The following is a 20516-nucleotide window of genomic DNA, read 5'->3' as shown; positions in this document are numbered from 1 at the left end:
CGTCCTCAAACAAAAGTCTTGTGTACTTTGCCAGCCCAGAAATTGATAAAACATTTTTAATGTCACAAAGGTTGGACTACCGCCTAAAACAACAGTAACAAGTTGGAAAGCAAGACCTCAGACTCTATGTTTATGCCATGAGAGTTAGTTAAGGACCTTCATGAAATATTAAGGCTCTGCACACGCTATGGCAAACTTACTGCTAATTTGTATACAGTTTGGAGCCGGCTCTGACCACAAACCACTGTCATAGAATGAAGGAAAGTAACACAAATATTCAGAAGTTTAATTGTAAACGAATGATGAAATATTTAAATCAGAGAAAGTTTCAACATCTACAACGTAAACCTGCTCCAGTATCGATACATCCAATCTAGAATATGTTCCTTTCTTAAAAAGAATTGTTATCAATATCTGTCAGAATTGAGCGGTGACGTTGTCACGCCCTGTCCTGCGTGCGAAGGTCTTGGCACAGAGCTTAAGGTTTTATCTGATAACTTGATTAAAACAGGTTGCCAAAATTTCATGGCAAACTGTACCAGACAATCGATTTTTAGCAAGCTCAGATACTTGTGTTTAATTTTTGAAAAATAAAAGAGGTTTTGTGTATTTTAGAATAGGAGAAACAAACATATCATCCACACTCACACTTTTAGTTTATGCAGTTAAATTTAAGTTTAATTTTATCTAACCACACCTGAAAGAATACTGTGTATTGTACAGGGTCTAACTTCCATAGATGAAGGCACTAAAAATTGTTAGACACGAGTGACCTGATATTTAAAAAGGAGAGAAACAAATCAAATGTAACTAGCTATGGTATTGATATACTATAGGCTACAAGTCAACTTAAAGTGGCAAAAATATTACCTTTCCGTGTTAAAAATGCAGAAGGACAAACATTTTCATTTTAGTCCATGAAAGAATGGAAAATACTCACACGAGGTTTTATTGTGCCAAACTTCAAGTGAGTAACGAAATGTCATTTCATGAAGAGTTTATTTTTATATGGAAGACCATTTTTACCATCAGATATCTTCAAGGTATTTTGCTCTCATGATTCAGGGAAGCTGACGAGCCAAACCAAAAAGGATTGGTTAATTTAAGCCCCATGTATAATGCATAAAAGGGAAAAACATGACTTATGATTAGATAGAAAAGATAGGCCAGAGACCAGGCGACTTTAAAGAGTTTGTGATGCTCACATCGGTGCAAAGCTGCTTACGAAAAGCGGCGATTATAATTTTAAGTCTAAGATAGTTATCTCCTTGTAACCTGACACTTCAAGATGGCAAAATATGCAACGAGTGCTGCGTGGATAACGATTTTTTGAAGATAGCGTAGGAGAAAGCTTTTGACTTTACGTTGAAGAAACCCAATCGCTGGTGGCTGAACCGACATTGAAATAAAAAAAAATTTCGAAACATTTCTCATCTAGGAGAAACTCAGAAAAGGATTAAATTTCAAAAATAAAACTCAGATAACTTTTCCCTGAAAAATTCAGTAAGGGGGGCACAAAGAGAGCAACAATTTGTTTCAATGTTTTAAAAAAGTGTTGTCAGCAATCTTACGATGTTTGATAACAAAGAGCAAAGTTAAAAAATGTAGGTTATTTCACAACATACCAAAAAAAAAATCTTCCAATGGTAGTCTTTCGAAATGTTTCGAAAAAAAAATCTTAAAAGCCGCAACAGCTAAAACTTTTCCTGCTATTCGAAATAGTAAAGAAAAAAATCAATTCTGCCAAAGAGAAAAAAATGATTTTGAATCAAGGAAATGGCACAAAATATCAAAATATATATTGGGCAGAGCAAAAATGAATACTGGAAGAAAATCGAATGTAATCAATAATGATTAGATCGGATCAAGAAAACAACGCTTAAGTTTTAAAAAATCATGACAATCTGATTGATTTCTCGGTGAAGTAAAACCGACTGATATTTTATCAAAAATGATATGTAATTCCAAATAAAAAAATGAATGATATGGGTGACCTGCTCTGCTTTTTATAAATTATTTAGGACTTGGAAAGCAACACAGAATATCACGTTGATTCAACTTATGAAACGTTAATTTCGTGTAATATTGCATTGCAATAAAATCGATATTGCCATCAAACTCTTCCTAAAGATTCAATGCTGTTAAAGCATTAAAAAAATCCAACATTTTTCATTTGAAATTGTAGAAAAAATTTACTTGGATTGATCGGCAAAAGTTAACACAAACAACTTTGGTGAAATTTTGTTATAATTTAAGGTTGAATGAAAAACTACCGTTGATGAAAATGCCATTTTTTTACGGAGACACATTGTGAGTATAAAACAACAAACATTTTAGCGTTTTTAAAGTGAACTCGTGCAATCAAACATAAGCATTGAAGAAAACCAAACAAAAATGCCACTATATGCAAATCATCAAACGAAAACACTTTTGACAAAAATGTTTTCAAATATTTTATAAATGTAATAATTACAACTAATTAAGCACGTTATCACATCAACTGCCAGATGTGTGGTCTGGTGGTTTGAATAAGACGGTCGAAGGGACGACGGTTCGACACTGTACATGGGCATGCGGCCGTGTCTTAGCGAGATACTTAATGGCATGGTCGAAAGTGGACACAAAAATTGACTTTCTTGCATCCTTGTTCACTTTATCCAAACTTTTCAAATCACCAGCGGAACTGGGAATATCCCCAGGCGCCTTTGGTGCTTTAAAAAAAATTACAGCTACTCGACAAACCTTGTGTAGTCTCGTTTGCAGTAAGTTTTTCCTTCTCTCACAAAGCATGTGCAAGTTTCGTCCAAATATTGACCACAATCGGCGCACTTGAGACAACCGGCGTGCCATTCCAAGTTGGGTGTTACACGAAGCACGTACTTGTCATGGATCGGATTGCCACACCCCACGCATATAGGTATTTGGCAGGGGTCTGCAAGTAAACATCCTACGATTAAAAAATCATAAACTCATATAAATTTTATTTTGCACAAGCAAAAAATACAACAAGAATGAAAACAGTCAAGTGCCAATGCCCAGACAGAAAACCCCATCATATTTACATTGATTAAACACCTCCAGACATTGAATCAATGTAAAAATGACGGATTTTTTTTGTTTAGGCACATGTGCATGTTGCGATCTGCTGTATGACTTGGAAAAATGTACAATTGTACATCCTCATGTTTTAAACAAGCGCAAAGAAAAAGTGTCCTGCAGAAGTTGTACGTCATACTTGCATTGTTTTTTATGTGGTAACATATAATGCTTTTTCAACGCAGACGTTTAAAAACAATATGTAATTTTTCAATAGATTGAAAACCCCTTTCATTCAGTTCAAAAAAAGAATGTTGAATCTGATGATCAAAATGTGACATGGTTCCTCACTGACGTTTGACAAGGTCCGAACATGCAGTGGATTGTCAAGGGAGGGTTATCGGGAGATTATCTGCAGCAAAATCTGTCCTTGGCCTAAGAAGAGTGCTTCAAGAATATTGCTTTCAATCAGTTCACAGATTAATTTTTTCGATTTAAAAAAAATCTAAGCTAACGATTGATTTGTCAACGTTAAACAGCGTACAGTTGTATGACAGAGCACTAGTGTCTGCAATGCTTATTTGATGAAGTTAGCAAATCAATAAGTATAAGGCAATGCAGTTCTTAAAATCTTGAGCTCAGAGCTGGCCTTAATCGCGTTTAATAATTCCTACATTTGATCTAAACCAGGGATGTCCAACCCGTGGCCCGCGGGTCACATGTGGCCGCGAGAAGGTTCTGAGTGGTCCACGTGATATTTTTCGAAATGACATAGCCTATATAATCAACTCAATCGCCTACGTCATTTATGGCGAACTTACAGTCCGAGAAATTGGCATTTACTGTTAGCTTCCTTTGTCAATTACTCTATAGTCCCTAGTACAGGGGTGCGCAACTGTTCAAGTTAATTTTATTGCATCACAATGCACATTGTTACGCATCACATTTTCCACACTGTTACGTCCACCTTTTTCCATACAATCGTACTGGTGCTTCAAGAGTCAGTCAATGAGTAATATTTCTTGCTTTAAGAGAGAAGTTCAAAACTTTCTATAGCTAGAAATTTACAAAAAAAGTTGTCTATTAAGAAAAATATCAGAAGATTCACAGATTGGCAGTTTTCGTAACATCATTGTTCGGCAGCACTAACTTGTGCGAGCAAGTTTTTTCGCAAATGAACCATGTCAAATCCCCTGTGAGATCACTAATTTCTGACAGCCATATGGAAAACTCGCTTTGCATTGCTACAACGTCCATTTCACCGCATATGGCCTAACATGAGAAAAACAGTGCCATCTTCACATTGAAATGTCGACGTGTAGGAAAAACCTTGTTGGCTTTACTATGTCTTGGTTTGTCTATTGATTGTTCTTATAATTGTAAAAGAGCATAATGCACATTTCTAAGATTAGAATTTGGTGTGAGGGTTTTAATTAGAAATTATAAGATAGTCATTTTTAAGATTACAAATTAGCAGTAAATACTCAAGTGGCCCGCGCAATCATTCGTAAATTGTATGTGGCCCTTTGGCGAAAAAGGTTGGACACCCCTGATCTAAACACTATAAAAAAAGAGTTTGAACAAAAAGAAAAATGATGTTCGTCAATAATTGTGTAGAAGTTGTAAGTATACTTTTAACTATGAAGTTCAGCTTATATTAAGACTTTGGCCGCACATTACATTCAGTGTTGTATTTGTAAAAAAGCACAGGGTGTACTGTCAGATTTGCCAAAATGAAAAATAATACACAACTTGCAAAATACTAATCTTTATTCTACCATAACATGAATTATCAAAATCAAAATTGGACGAGAGGTGCCAAATTATTTATTTTTGGAAAACCAAAGGGCATACTATAGTTGCTCGAAAAAGCAGAGAGTATACTACGTATACCGCGTATACCCTCGAATACAGCACTGATTACATTCCCACAATCATATGCCAGTTCCAACACTTCTTACTATATAGTCAATACATGTGCTCTACCAGTTTTAATGCATAAACAAGCTCCTCGTGTGCTATTTTCAAGTGTATCAATTATTTGTAGTAGTCTTATGGTGTTATATGTCGCATCTGACGTCTGTTGTTTTTGTCGTATTGAGGCGTACGCCCGGTAGTTGAAGATATAGATTAAGTGAACGGGAAGGCGAGAAAGCCAATCTTCGTGTCCACCTTCAGGCGGCATGCTTTTAAGTGTCATACTAAGGATACAGCCAAATGCTCTTGAGCGGTGTCGAACCCGGGCCCTTTCGAGTGTCGAGCCAGGGTTCTTACCATTCGGGTGGGGCTGGTTTTGGCGGAACATTTCATTCTATTTTTTGTCATCAGCCCAGAAGAAATGAAAATCTAAGAAGGTACCACAGTATGTGATATACCAGCACGTCAGCGAACTAGAAAAGGCGGTAAACGAATATTTTGAATATACAGCAGTACTGTAGCTACGTAATTTTAGGTGGCATTACTAAAAAAGCCATGTTTACTAATAAGAAGATAAGCCGGCGGAAAATACTTCCGAATACAAGTGACCAAAAAACATAACGTTTTATGCCTAGTTACCCACAACATCCGTTTCTTGGGGATTATTGACTGAATGTGTATTGCAGACCTCTCAAAACTTTTCCACTTGTTAATAATTTTACTCTCCAGGAACGTTGAAACAACGTTAGGTTACAATAAGAAACGGTGGAATAGAAAAACGTGTTTTAAACATCAGGTTGAGAACTCCGGGCAAAGAAGCATGTTGGATCATCGTCAATTAATCGTCTTTTTACGTCTTAATACGGAAATATGTGATTAAAAATCACAATCGATAGGCTTATTAACCGTGAGAAAGGTTGAGATTCATATTTAAGGATAATATCCACATATTGTGCACACCTCGTTGACCACAATCATGTTCTGAATTAATTGAATCTCACAAGCTTTGCTGTCAAGCCTCTGAACTCAATATCTTGCAAAGGGATGCTGAAAACAAGAACGGTGCTGAAATCTAAAGTTAATTTTCATAATTTTCCATGACGTCTTGAATGCAGATTGCAGAGTGCCGTAATAGACAATTATTGCAGACTTCATAATTTTGAAGATTTATTATTATTATTATGACGAATAATAAATTTAAAATTTTTATCATCTACTGTAGTTCGGAATTTCAAAGCAAAAACAGATTCTGTTTTTTTTCCTGTTTTATGCCACAATAACTCAATAAAAATCAAGTTTTATATTGATTCAGCGTCTGCGGCCTTTAAAGACGAAACAAATGAATAAACGAAGTAGCAAAGACTGTGGGCCGGTATCGCGGCATCTAATCAACATGCAAAAGTTAGAGGCCGTGAAATGTGGAATTTAGATACTTTCAATTAATCATTAGGCATGACGCAATTTTCCAGGTGATTTTATTTTATTTTTGAAACTATCAAAAACATTTTATCAAATGCCGGATTGGTCAAGCAAAATAGATTTCACAGATGATCTCATTTTAATGGAACAACTGGACGAAAATTTGACAATAATTTTTGCAATCAATTTTGGTCATGAAAGAACAATATTAAATATAAAACTGACAAAACCAAGCATTTAATCAACGTTGTTGTGATATACTGTGCTCTGCACACAAAAAAAAGCTTTTAAAGACAGCAGAACTTAAGGAACCGCAAACGTGTATTGTAAGTTAGCAGCAAAGTGTGAACGTTTTCTGCTTTCTGTATCAGGTAACAAATTTGTTTACATTAAGCCGTCAACATGGAACGTTAAAGCAACGGAAATAGACGGCTTCACTTGTGTTGACAAACGTACTGTAGTTTTTTGATGAGAGAGAATCATTATCACATTAACTGAAGGTACAGATAAAACCATCCACCAAATCATAGAACAAGAAGTTGTATGTGCGGATGTAAGAAAAAATTTGTACATCGAAGTGACCCAGTTTGGAAAATTACTCCTTTTTGCATTAATTCAACGTCTGTGGAAGTTGAAAAGCCAGCTTTGCTAGCTGGCAAGGTACAGATTCTGAAGAAATTCTTGAACAATCTCAGTCAACTGTCTTGTGTAGTACAAATAAACCTCATGCTGTGGTATTTTCTCTAGCAAGAATTGGCAGCAAAAGGAACTCTTCTTATTTTAAACCAGCGTCATCAGAGCGCTTACAAGATCACAACAGGCATATGTCAAAACTAGAAAAAAGTCATACTGTATATACATTGTTGCAAGATATTTGTTTCAGGAATGAAGATATTTTAACATAAAATGAATAATTCAGGCTATGTCCTGCCAATTCCTGATAACATTTATCTTTCAAACTGTCATAAATCATTAATAAATTTAATATTTAAGCTACAGTACAACTTTTTGTTTATTGGAATATTGACAACAAAACTGAAACAAGTGTTTCTCGGCAGTCGAGTGAAGCAAGAACTAAGCGATAGACACATGTTTCGCCCATGAGGCTGGGCTCATCAGTACCGCACCACTAGTTCTTGCCACAAAATTGAAATAAGTCAAACAGAAAAGCTTACGTTTGCGTAAGTTTGCGCTTTCCTTTTGTGAATGAGTATGATCAACAAAGCTGAGAATGAATATGGATTAATTCACAGCGGATGAATTTGAAAGTGCTGATGGTCGAAATGTCCAGAACAGTAAAATCTAAATCGCTTTGTTCCTTCTCATCGGTACCACGGTCTCAAGGTTTCAAACATTGTCACAATGTCTTTCGTAGTTTGCCGCATGAATTTACTTGAGTATGTTCCGTTGGCTTGAGGTTCGATTCCACACCGAGTTAATTTTTTTTATTTTAAAGAAAGGGCATCTAACTTTTAAACCCTTTTTTTTACTTGGTACAAGTAGCACGTGAGTAATCATGCCCCAGCCATAACATAATTCACAAACGTTCGATGCACGTACAAAGTACGTTTTAGATGGCAGAAGCGGTCACGATATCTTCTTTAAATGGGCACACGAATACCGATCTTTGGTGCTTACTTATGGAGTAAATACAGGGTTTCAATCATGCACACGTGCCGTTGTGTCTAATGGGCTCTCGACTTCTGCACTTAAAGGTACTAATTGATATATTTGAAGATTCCAAAGAATTGCACTGCTTGAGTGCATATGTATAAATTTAAACAAATAGTCTCTAATGGACTGCATTCCCACTTTCTTTCATACACGTGACCCACAAGCCTTCCGCATAAATGCAGGTCGCAAAATATTTTAACTCTTCTGAAAAGGAAATCAATGACTGCACTTTGCTAACCACTTCCGGAAAGTGTCCATTAAAATATAAAAAATATAAATAGACACACCAGCAAAAAGATAGTCGGTGTTCAAGAAAAGGGATAATTAAAACTGCCATTAGCCCGGTAGTTGCTCATATTAGTTTGGTTTCATATATCGTTATTTTTAGTACCAAAAATTACGTCCAAGAAATAAAACTTAGGTTATGTTATGTCTTAAATTATCTTATAATGATTGTCTGTAATTGAATAAATAATGTTAACACGATTTTGTTTGTCAGAAATTGTGTTGTAAATATTTTTTTAATAAACGAGAGTAGCCTAATCTGTAATAGTTCTCACAGATTCAGATGATTCATAAAACAGTTAGCTTGTGTTATTTTCAAGAAACATATGTTCAATTTGTTTCAAATAAATGTTGTCTTCAAATAGACCCAGTGACATCATTTATAGAGCGCAAGCTGATCAAATACCGAACGTAGGTTTTATCAAGAGACGTCTGTCTTTTTTGTTAATTAAAACAATTTCATTAACTCAATGACTAACGTCGGTTAGAAGTGCCGGCTTTTAGTCGTGTGACTGGCTGTACGTTTCCAGCGTCTACGCGTTTCGTTACGTGAAATATTGTGAGAACGGTGCTTTAAATAGTTGATTTTTAGAAGACATTATTTGTAAGCATGTTGTTGATTAAAACCCTTCACATAGATTGCATTAAGCCTATATAAGTAGACACAATTCTACAGGTACATGTGACACTAAACAGGCTTCCTAACAGTGTTGCCAGATATTTTTAGAAATTCTAGCCCAGTTGCCATAAAAAAACAAGCACAAATTTGGAACATTCGTGCAAAGTAAAGTCCCTAAAACCAAAAATTATGAAGTAAAAAGGATATTTATTCTATGAAACTCAGTTAGAAATGAAACGAAACCGACGAAACAACCAGACCACAACGCGCAACTGATACTTTCCACGCCCTGGAACCAAAACTAGTCCAATTCCGCGGGAAAACAGCGTAAACTGGCAACCTTGCTCCCTAATCAAAAAATATCGAAGCTTGATGTGACTGCTCGCCATGGCGATTGATCTGGGGAAGCCATGATCTGGTGCTATCAATTTTCTTGTTTGAAGTTTAAATTTCAATCAGGAAAGCACTCGACTAATTGTCATCTGCGCGTCATGCACAAACAGCTTTGCTGCTAGTGTCCTACACGATTTTTTCAAACGCAATTTTTGTATAATTGTTTTAACGTTCATAGAACATTAAGTTAACATAGTCCAAGTATGAAGGCAAGGTATGACTGACCAAGACAGGGTGAACCATTTGGTCAGATTCCCTTTGAAAGTTGCAGTGATCCCAAACTCATTCAAGCTAAAAAAAATAGTCTTTTCAGCATTATCTCATCGTCTGTGGACGTTGTAAGAACGTGAATTTTTAAACAAGGGTCGAAACACGGCACGAGCCACTTCATTTAATTGAACGCTTTTAAGTTAAAATCCGATAATGAAGTGCAGCGAGAAGAAAGTATTAGGAAATTAGCAATTGTTAATCCTTGATGTTGGTTTGAGCTAATTTGCTTCTATAAACCCGAAATTAGAAAGTCTAAGTACGAGGTTGTCGAATTAATTGCAGTAAGCTACTTGTAACTTTTATTACTGCACACTTTTCAGACAAAAAACTTCAAATTCATGCTTTTTTTCACAAAAAAAAAATTCTCTATGCACTAATTGATAAGCTCTTTAAAAAAAAATTATATGGATTTTCATTCCAGTTAATAATGTTTTTTTTTTCTTGTTACAGGAGCTGATTATAGGAGTTTGTTATAGTATAACACAACTACATTCACGTAGGGTTTACTATGTGGGCGCAGAAGGTCGCCATGCAGACACAGGACATGGCGGTTACTTTTTTAACAGCAGTTACATGTTGATATAAATTATTATTGAAAACGTTATTGGAACCTCAATCCATTTTCTTCTTTTCGCAAAATTTGAAACTTAATAAAGCTGGGTTGTGCCGAACCATTGCGATTTATAAAGACAGCCATTGGCCGAACAAACCAGCATGAAAAACATAAAAAAGTAAAGCATTTAAATTCTTAATGTTTCTAAAAGATTACTTTTGATTTAAAACTGCTTTTTGGCTTTGCAATTGCACAAATTGAGTGCTGTATAAAACCCAAGCATACAAATAAGACTTTCAAAAGTGTAGTTTACAATACAATGGGATAATAATTGTTTTTATTAAGTGAAATCTAATTTATAAAAGTCAATTTTTGTTTTTCTATGATATATTTTTACTTGAAGTGGATAATGTTACATTAAGTAAATCAAATGTCAATACTGTATTTTAAACAAAATATAAAACTCTATAATTCTAAATCATTACCCACACTCCTACAGTGGAACATACATTTCATCTCCATTAAAAGTATGACAACAAGTTGTTGAAAGTGTCAATACAAAATATAGAAATTAGACCATTTAGTGGTCAGTATGAACCCAAATTGCAAAGTGAACAAAGCAAACGTGAATTGAAACTAACAAACAACAAAAAGCAAGTTACAAAACTAGTGCTGGTTCAACAATGTGAAATTCTGATAGAAATGATGTGCAACAGTGCACCTTTCGTTTGACCTAAGTATTAAAGAATAGCACTTGTGACACGCTTTCTTTACACTGAAGTTTGCAAATAGCTTGTTGATACGACATAGACACAAGTTTGCTTGCATGTGGCTTGCTTGCTTCATGCTGTAACTACTTGTCAATGATAAGAATAAAGTTGCGGGCTACTTCATTAAAAACAAATCAGGCTGCCAGACCAATGCAGTGTTCTTTGAACTTCGATTGGCAACACCAGTTGTCTTTGACAGGTCCATTGCTTCTGTTTATGTGTTAGTTGCATTGTTTTCAAGATTTAAGCTTTAATCAAAAGGCAGAACAAAAGAGCTTGTATACTAGCATGGAATTCAATGTAAATTCATATTTTCAAAAATGGCGGAGTTTGCCTATGAGGCGTGCGTTGGTGGCAAACACAGGATAAACTTTAATCGTACCAGACGAATTGTCAACAAATGGCTACAAGTAATTAGCATTCTGCTGCAGACCTGTACTAAATTCGTCGCCATTTTGATTAGCCACGCGTCATCAATCATCATTTTGAGGGTTTCCACCTGACACCCCAAGTCGGAGTGTCTTTAAATTGTGCCAACGTTAAAACGAGTAACTGCAGTATCATTTTTCACGAAACAGTCAAGGGAGGGAAGTTCTTTCAATGTTGTGCCAGTAGTATTGAGTGAATAGTTCATCTACCTAACTTATCGATTGTTTCCATTATTTTGAAAGCATTGATGATGATTCATCTCAATATCAAATTTCAAGCAAGCAAAATTTGTTGCCAATGTAATTTAAAACTCACTTTTATGATTACAAAACATTAAAACTTATGCATTAAAAATTGAATGAGGCTGTTCACCAGGCATTTAGTTAAATCTACTGGTGCAAATTAATAGCAAACTGGTTCAAACCAACAATCAGTTTTGCTCCAGTAGAACGTATATCAAGTTATTTAGTTATGCATCAAGTTGGTCGCGTTGTGCTGACATCCATGCTACATGGTTTGGCACCTTGGAGAAGCCAAAGTTTTCTGTTACGAAAACACTGGTGCCAATATTGCAGTGCTTTGTTTTGATGGTAGTGTGTCACTTTTCTGGTTATAACTTTTCAAGACCGGGTAATTTTCTTGTCCAAACGCTATTTGTGGGGACAATTTGAAATTCTGATTTTTCTGACTGAAAAAAAAACCTACCTTTGCAATGTTGGTTATTTTCTCTTTTCGGTTAAAAGCATAATAAATTTTCAGGAAAAAGTTTTGAGATAACAAAAGCATTTTTCTGAAAATAATCAGATTTATCAATTTTTCTTTCGATTTACCCGAAAAAGACACTCGAAATGTTTTAAACTTTTGCGGGCGGTTTGATTTCTCCAGCCTTTAGAACTTTTAACGGACCAAAGGCGTTTACGCTTTGAGCGTAAAAATCGATGGGCCCTGCATAATTTATTGAAGAGTACTTGCTAGGGTCACACTGGTTAGTTTCTTTTATGACGCATGTCAAAAGACAGTGTCCACTTTAGCGTCAAGACATTAAGAATTAATTTTTTTGGGACAACAATTCTTGAAATTATAGGATACGCAATGAAGAGTTTTATCAATTCGCTAAGACAAAGGCCTTGATCTGGAAATGATTTTTTAAGCATTGAATTGCATTATAAAATGTTTCTTTGATGTTCTTTACATATTGTTCCCGATTTTGTTTAAAACTATTTCTCCAAATAAAACCAAAATATCTGACTTGCATTGGTAAGAAAATTTACTACTGTGATATTACGTTATGCTTTGGATGAAGCTTGAACTTTAAGTAAAAATGCAGAAGAAGGTTGAGATTCAACAATAACTTCCAAATATATGGAAATTAAGATAAACTTTTATGACATACCTAAACAACAGTCGTTTAAACGTAAATTTAACATCTAAATATCAACCTGTATCACTACAGTACCGCAAAAATGGCTATGAGAAAGATGCAAGCAGCATTCAAATTTTCTAGACATGTCCACCGATTATCTCCTTTGAACTATATAAATAATAGACAAGAGCGTGAGCTTTGACGCAACTTGTTTCAGTCCGTCATATGAATACACAAATAAACTTGAAATTAGGCTACAATTGTCAAAAGCGGAACTCTAGTAATGTTTTTATTTCGATAGAGAATTTTTTTTTTAAATTCTTTTGTGTTTTCAATAATAATAATCGTTGCAGATGGTTCAAAAGCTACCCCAATGCATTTATCTTTTCCCTTTTCACCAGCTGTTTGCTTCAATATTCATGATAACCATCAAGACAATTTCCGATTAGCATCAACTTAATCATGTTTCACCGTTTGAAAATATCCTTCTTGAATTTAAAACGCGAATATATTGAATTTTGTCGGAAAGAGTTGAAAGTCAGAAAATGCTTAAATCCAACCAGGACAAGTTACGTTTATAAAATGCTTAATCTTTACTAGACGTTGGAACGCTATAAAAAGGACAATTAGCTGATTTGAAAAACATAACATGTTACTATTTGTAAAATCAGTCTATGTTTTTATGAAGTTTTGTTTATATTGGCCACTTATTGCTGCTTTGTTAGATCCTAAGAAAGCACAAAGCTTTCGAAACAAACATAGAAGTTCCGAAGAAATAAAGCAAAAAATGCCACGCGATCAAAAAGTAACTACCCGTAATGTGAGATGCGATTAATTCAGTTGTTCACACCGACCAGTAGATTATGTAATTTTGGTGCAAATGTACCATTTGTGGTTTCTGCCAGAAAATACACTAAGATACAACTGAACACCAAAGTAAAATTTTTGCGTTAGCTTTGTGAAGACATGCCATCATGTGAGACATGCCAGGAAGGTTTCATGTAACTACTCCTTATCCTCTGCAGGAATAGTTGCTCTGTGCACATTGAATTACACAATGTCGCCCACATACGTCGTTTTTCGACGACTAAGCGCACCGACAAAATTGCTGCGCTTCAAACCAATTAGAAATGGAAAGTAGAAGGGCTAGCATAGAAACCCCCCGCCCCCCCCCCCCCCCCCCCCAAAAAAAAAAAACAATGAAAATGAAATCTATAGTTTTATCATATCTTAAAATTAAATACTTGGCTTTGCAAACCAATAATAATCAGCCTAACACCTTTCAAACTGTTAGTGTGTACAGAGAAACCAAACGTGATGCGAAAGTGTCATTGCCGTGTTTATTGAAACATACCAACAATTCTTTGGTCTGTCATATCGTAACAGATTTATATGCCTCGAAAAAAACACACTTTCCATATGTTCATCAGAAACCGGCCTGTAAATATTCTGTTCAAGTGTGTTGTGTTAGCTTTGTGAACGTGTCACTAAATCGCATTTAAAGTGATTGTTAGACTTTTCCTTAACACCGATAGACAGCATCGCTAATTGAGATTTTAATCACGATAAGAAAACAAAATCATCGTTTCGTTGAGCTAATGATGCGGAAGATTTGACTAAAATGTTTATTTAGACAAATGTCGACAAAAAATAATAACGAAAAATTAATGCCCAATTATTTGATAGGCAACCAAGCGACAATCATTTCAGTAATTATCTCTTGATATTACCATTTTGCAGAATATTCTTCATAATCTTGTCAATCAAACCAGTTAGTGTCGCAATAAGAAAGCATTAAGTGCAGTTTTTACACAAAAAATATCTTACTTTGTCGCAAAATTGGTCTTGTTACTTTTTTTCTCTCACAAAAAAGGTGGTGGGTTGATTATAGTAATGGCACAAATAAAGTAAAAGTTTTTTTTATTCAGAAACTCTAATCTGAGAAAATATCGACACTCTGGATGATAAACTGTCAGATTTTATTATTATAAAGTTTCAGACGTAGTATGAAACTATTAAAATTAGTTTAAGATTTAAGACGTTAAATCGTCCACAAGAAATGATATGTAGAAGCATCCAAAAAAAGTTGTGTTGAAAAGTTTTACAGGTTTGGAATAAAATATTGTGCTCATGTACAGAGAAAAGATGCTAATTCCTCGATGGTGATTTTTCTATAAAGAAAGTTCAAATAGGCTGTATAAATTTAGAAAAGTTGGCTTATTAATATTTTATGGGATTCATTTTTTTTTTGAAGCACTATTTGTTTTTGGCTCAAGTCTAGGAATGAAAAATTGTTCCATCATTTCAATGTTGCGCAAAAGTTAACTGAAACTATAATACTGTTGTCACAAAAAAAATTCAAAGGGTTGTAACGGCTTTTTCAGTAAAGTCAAATGCAAGTTTTGCATGATACGTCTTTCTCATACCGTATATCTTTTATATGTTTACGACGCAGATGCACTTCAAACAACTCCCAGGCCTTTTCTACATTGGTATGGCCTACTGCAAAATAGTGCAATTAATTCATTTTTAAATCTTCTTAAAGCAGCGTGTTTTCGATACAAACGCAAGAAAAGATTTACGATATTCAACTACAAAAAATTATGATTTTTGCAAGGCATAGATCCTCATGATGTTTGATTTATTTTCTTTATAAGGAATAGTATGTAGCCTCAGTCTAAATCTTAACCGAAAAAGGAAAGGCGTCTAAAGTTGCCAGAGTTCTGAAAAGTGTTTGTTGTCTTGGGCGAATGCTGTTGAGCCGAGTTTGACACCAAAAGTTCATAAAAAATTAATGAAAACTCAAAAATATAAATATTAAACATATTGTGAGTTTTTCTTCATGACCATATTTTGTTGTCGCAACGTCAAAATGAAGCATTTGTGACATTAAAAATACTTTTTAATAAAACACAAAAGCTAAACCAAAAAAGTTTACCATTTGAACATTACAGGCCTGGGGTAAGGCTTTCTTGGAGTACTTTTTCATCAAGAAATTTTTATTGCAACTTAATTGGTTTCTATTTGCAGATCCTTGTATCTATTTGGCCTAGTGCTTAACTTTTTTATGAGACTAAGATTGTTCACTGCACACAGTTGTTTACACATACAGACTTTGTAAAGCTTGCCTGCAGCTCAATTAGTATTCAATTAAAAAAAAATGAGTAGCCTAATTGCTCAAACTGAAAATTCCAACTGCCAGAAAATTAATCTTTTCTTGTCTATAATGTATCAAAAACAAAAATTTTAACTTTTTAAGCAACTAAGAAGTAAAAAAGAAATTATTCTGAACCGATTCAAAGTATTTCTAAGTAACATCCACCACTTTTCGCATTAACTCTGTACCTCGGCAACAAATAAAATTTCAGCGGGAAAAAAAACATCGACTTACCGCAATTGATACTCGAAGATATACATCCATTGAAAGAAGGGTCTCCCATCATTTTACTTTCATCCAGTTTGACTGAGTCCGTGGAGCCAAAACTATAAGGCTGATTATAATAGGGATACAATCCGGAACTGGAATCGGTTGGGGATGAAAGAAAACCGGTCTCAAAGTTGGACGGGAGCGGTTCTAGCCTCCCGGCCACCACAGCGGAAGATAACTCGTTGATACCTATTTTGCCGGTTGTCGTTGCGCTGAGGGGAAAGTTTGTAAATTTCTCCGTTTTTTCACTGATTGCAGCCTCACGTGAAGGCTCTATATTTGATAATTTTCAAGTGCACTCTTAAAAACGTGTTCAGTTTTTGTCATCAACTGATTCACTGTCAAAACGTCAGAGAGACTTTTTTCTTTGCAAATATGGCCGCTAATGAAGATCAGTTGTCTGTAAACATGTGATATCGGTTTCCACGACTTCTTTCTTGACGCTTGAGGCAATCTGACTGACAAATTCACAAATTGTCCTGACAGTTGAGCTTTGCAGACGAAAAAAAGTGTTCTTCTGAAACTTTTTCTTATTCCTTTGCTCCACTACAGCGCCAGACAAACGCGCAGAAGAACCTTTCTCTGCAAAAACAAAATCACCGATGAGTGAAAGCAACTATTGGAACTTCGTAACTCAACTTAGCCAGTAAGAAAATTGCTTCTTCCCCGGGCTTGAGAAACGCTTTCCGATCTAATCGCTAGACAAGAAACTTCGTTTGCTCTCGTGTCAAAACGACTGCATCATACAACAAGTAATTGCATTTCACAAGAACTCGCTAATTAAGAAAATGACCGGTACCGTAGACAGTGGCTTGGTATATTATATTAACAATCATACGTGTAAGCAACATTCTTCGGTTCATGGAACCAAACGAAGTTAAAGAATACGCTGACAGTGTTGCTTAATTTAAAACAAAGTTGATAGTCACACTCGTGTACTGGGACATTGACTATCAATCTCAATACTTCGCTATAAACGGCTAATTTTGCTCCAAAGTGAAATTAGAGATCGCTTGATCAGATTAAAAGCAGGTATCTTCCTACGATTTGTTAGAACGTTTGAATTTGATGCTATAGGCCTATTGCTGAAGTACGGTAACAACCGAATTACAATAGCATACCTCAATATCTGAATAATGTTTGTCATTTGTAATGCTGCAACTGCCAAACGCTCTTTCTTTTCTACAAACTTGTCTAAATGCCTGGCACAACCATTCGACTATAACAAAAAAGTCATTCCATTTCACAGTGTTGCTAAAATGAAAGCAGCTGAAAATATTTTATTTTTCTGGCACTTTTGCATCTGAACCTACATCAGCTGTGATCAAACTAGCGTATGAAGCAAGATTTAAGACCAACAATATGAGATAAAGAGCCTTGTTTACGTTTTTAGTGCGTTAATCTAAGCACAGTTTGCCCTAGCACATAAATGATTAATCTCAGATGGCTAGTAGGTAACATTCTGTAAGCCTCTCGAACACCTCCAGAAAACTATGATTTCAAACTTACATTGTCAATACCTTACCAGCTACTGTATCTTTGTCTTTAATTTTAAGACGCTGCTTATGAAATGTGTTTATCAGTCGACATTGTTACAGCATTTAAACCATGGGTGAAAACTATTATGAACTACTCAGTGAAGAGCTCTCTGTGCACTGTGTGAGAGACCCAAGCTGCAGTTTGTGTTTGTGCTACAGCGACAGTGCGGGCACTCTATGAAGCCAACTAGTTGCGTATGATTTTAATTCTGCAAGACGTCGCTATTTCAAAGAGTTTACGACCGGCATATGACGCACTTTTACCAGCGAGGCGGTGCTGTTTCACCACAGGAAAATCTGTGACTCTGGCAATGCAAAATTCAGCTTTATAGTTATGACGTCGTGTCCCGACAAATGTTATTTGACGTGACGTCGTTATTTCGGAGCTAATTTTCAAAAGAACAAAGGGGATGGGCGTATATTTCGGAGTTTAATGGGGAAAAATAGCGCCAACTTTCAATAGAAATTAAAGAAAAAATTAAATTAAAAAAAAATAATTGTGACAAAAAATACGGTAAAACAGTCTTTTTTACTGATGCCACTCTCATTAGATCTTAAACTTGCTATTTCTACCAGTAAAACACAAAAAGAAAATATTTACTGGCGCCACAACCACACAGACATTTTAACGAATGCGCCAAAAAAATTGAAAATTATAAACCGACTTTTAGCATCGCAAGAGAACTGTGAGATCTGAAAAACTTCAGATTTCCAAAACTTCATGTTAGCACAATGCAAAAGGTTTTTCAGGATATTAAACATTTTGCAAATAATTTGTGCTTCTTTTTCAATTGCTTTTTCATCTTTTTCAATCTGTTTAACATTAATAAACCATTAAGAAGTGGTTAAAAACAGCTACAGCCTCTTTTTCTTTCTATGTTGTCGGAATATTTACTAAAACTGAAATATTACATTACAATCAAAACTGTCAGACCGGATATGCCAGATGCAAGACGCTGAGATCCGTGCCTCCATAGAAACATGTTTAACAAGTCGTAACAAGGCCTATAACACGCGATTCCCATCTTTTATTTATAGTTTCTTGTATTGCTTTTTGCAAAACGATAATCTGATTATTGCAAGCCTAAGCTGTTCCAGTTTGCGCAAACTTTTCCGCCGTTGTTTTACAAGCGGCTCCAATTACTCTGAGCAGATTAACATCATGCAAACACTGACTTGTGACTCTTAGTAATAAGCTTATGGATTGCAGTGGTCTAACTGAGAGTAATGATGCCGTATTCCCACACCACGTGTTGGAATGCCGTGGGAACAAAATGAAGAGATTTTCCTAACCAATACATATCATGCTTTTTTGAGACAAATCAATGGCGAGTAACATTGAATCTACACTTAAAGCTGCAATTTCATTCGGCACTCACTGGTAATGAAGCATTAATGTAAGTTTACACCCTGACTACAAAGGAATCAAAACATTGCCGTGTAGGGCTAGGCAAAAAAAAAAACTTTTTTGGGTCAGATTTGGTTTCGCTCTGATACTATTGTAGTCCAGGCAGGTTTGGAACAAATTTCCTGTGAAATCGATACACATTTTTTATTGTTTCTGATCTAATCCATTGACAATTACTGTATCCCTTTTGCCAAATATCAAGCTTTTTTTACAGAGCAAAAAAATATATTTTAACAACACTGTTAAAAAAAAACGATTGCATATTAATCGAAAATTGTTTCAAGAAATTATTGTTGGAATTGACCTTTCAATTTAATGTCAAAGCAGAAGTCTGAGCTTTAGAATATCGTTCTTTATAATTAGGCAATGTTTATTGTCACAGAAATATTGTTCTTTGATGTTGAAAGATCAGGAATTCTAAAGTTAGTCCACATAACAAAACTCGTGTAACTGCTCAGCGCATGGTGAGTAAACTATTGCAGGTTTTGTGAAGAAACCTTTCTAACACTCTCAGCTGTTACACACCTTTGTCTTCAACATACCACGTATGGTCGTACAATCATTTGCAGCAGCCTGTAAGTGCATGTTTTGCAAGATATCAACACTTTTTCATGTTAGGTAAACGCAAAAGCTGTATTTTGAAGACATAACTACACTGTTTGTCTATGAGTAGTAACTCGAGATTAGCAACGGGTTAAAGGTGGCAAGGGTGAATGGAAAGCCAAAATTTTGGTTTTAAGTTTAATCTGCACGCGCGGGCAATGGCTAAGTTGTCGCATTCAACAGACAAGACTAATCTATCTGTCGTCACATTAGCTGAGCAGCGAGCATAGTTCAGTTTTAAACCCTGTCTAATTTATCACAAATAACAAAGCACTGAACTGTTCAAACTATCTGCAACATTAGTAAAACGTAGCGTTTATTAACTCAAAAAATTTCAAGAAAACAAGCAACTGAGATGAGTTTATTTTTCATTCTAACTTCTGCACAAATATTCCTCTGTGTTTCTGGCCATATGCACTAGAATTGCTTTTCCTTTTGGACTTCCGTATTGTAGGAAATCTCTCATAGAAAAACACGAGCCTGCTTTCTCTTTTTCAAGCAACTAAATTCTAAAAGAACATGTCCTTTTCATGCAACTTTTAGACAAAGTTGAAACTGTACGTTTGATACTGTAGAAACAACGTGCGAAAAGTTTAAATAAAACTGGGTAAATGTGAGTCCATCTGAGTAACTCTACCAAAGGAACCCAAGACAACGGAAAAGAAGCAGCACGGCGCGTTAAAATCAAAGGACTTTGCGGTTGGTTTATAATAATACCTGAGTGCCCAACTGCTTTAGCGGTGACTCTAAAATAGTTTGGAAAAGAAATTCTTGATCAGACAACTCAGAAATTTTGCACAGAAACTCTACGC

At 35.3% G+C, this 20516-nt stretch overlaps 1 protein-coding gene across 1 annotated transcript in view; it reads right to left on the bottom strand.

The window, feature by feature from the left end:
- LOC145775602 (insulin gene enhancer protein ISL-1-like) overlaps nucleotides 1-16586 on the bottom strand; it is a 30100-nt gene extending 13514 nt beyond the window's left edge. The window contains exons 1-2 of the mRNA XM_082586917.1: nucleotides 16120-16586; nucleotides 2743-2932 (exon numbers count right to left, since the gene is read on the bottom strand). Of these exons, the coding sequence (XP_082443043.1) occupies nucleotides 2743-2932; nucleotides 16120-16171 (242 nt within the window). The 5' untranslated portion in view covers nucleotides 16172-16586. The remainder of the gene's footprint in view (nucleotides 1-2742; nucleotides 2933-16119) is intronic.
- Between the last annotated feature and the right edge of the window lie 3930 nt (nucleotides 16587-20516).

This window comes from Aplidium turbinatum, chromosome 8, assembly GCF_918807975.1.
Source record: "Aplidium turbinatum chromosome 8, kaAplTurb1.1, whole genome shotgun sequence".
In the NCBI taxonomy this organism is placed as follows: Eukaryota; Metazoa; Chordata; class Ascidiacea; order Aplousobranchia; family Polyclinidae; genus Aplidium; species Aplidium turbinatum.
This window is presented reverse-complemented; position numbering and strand designations above follow the sequence as displayed.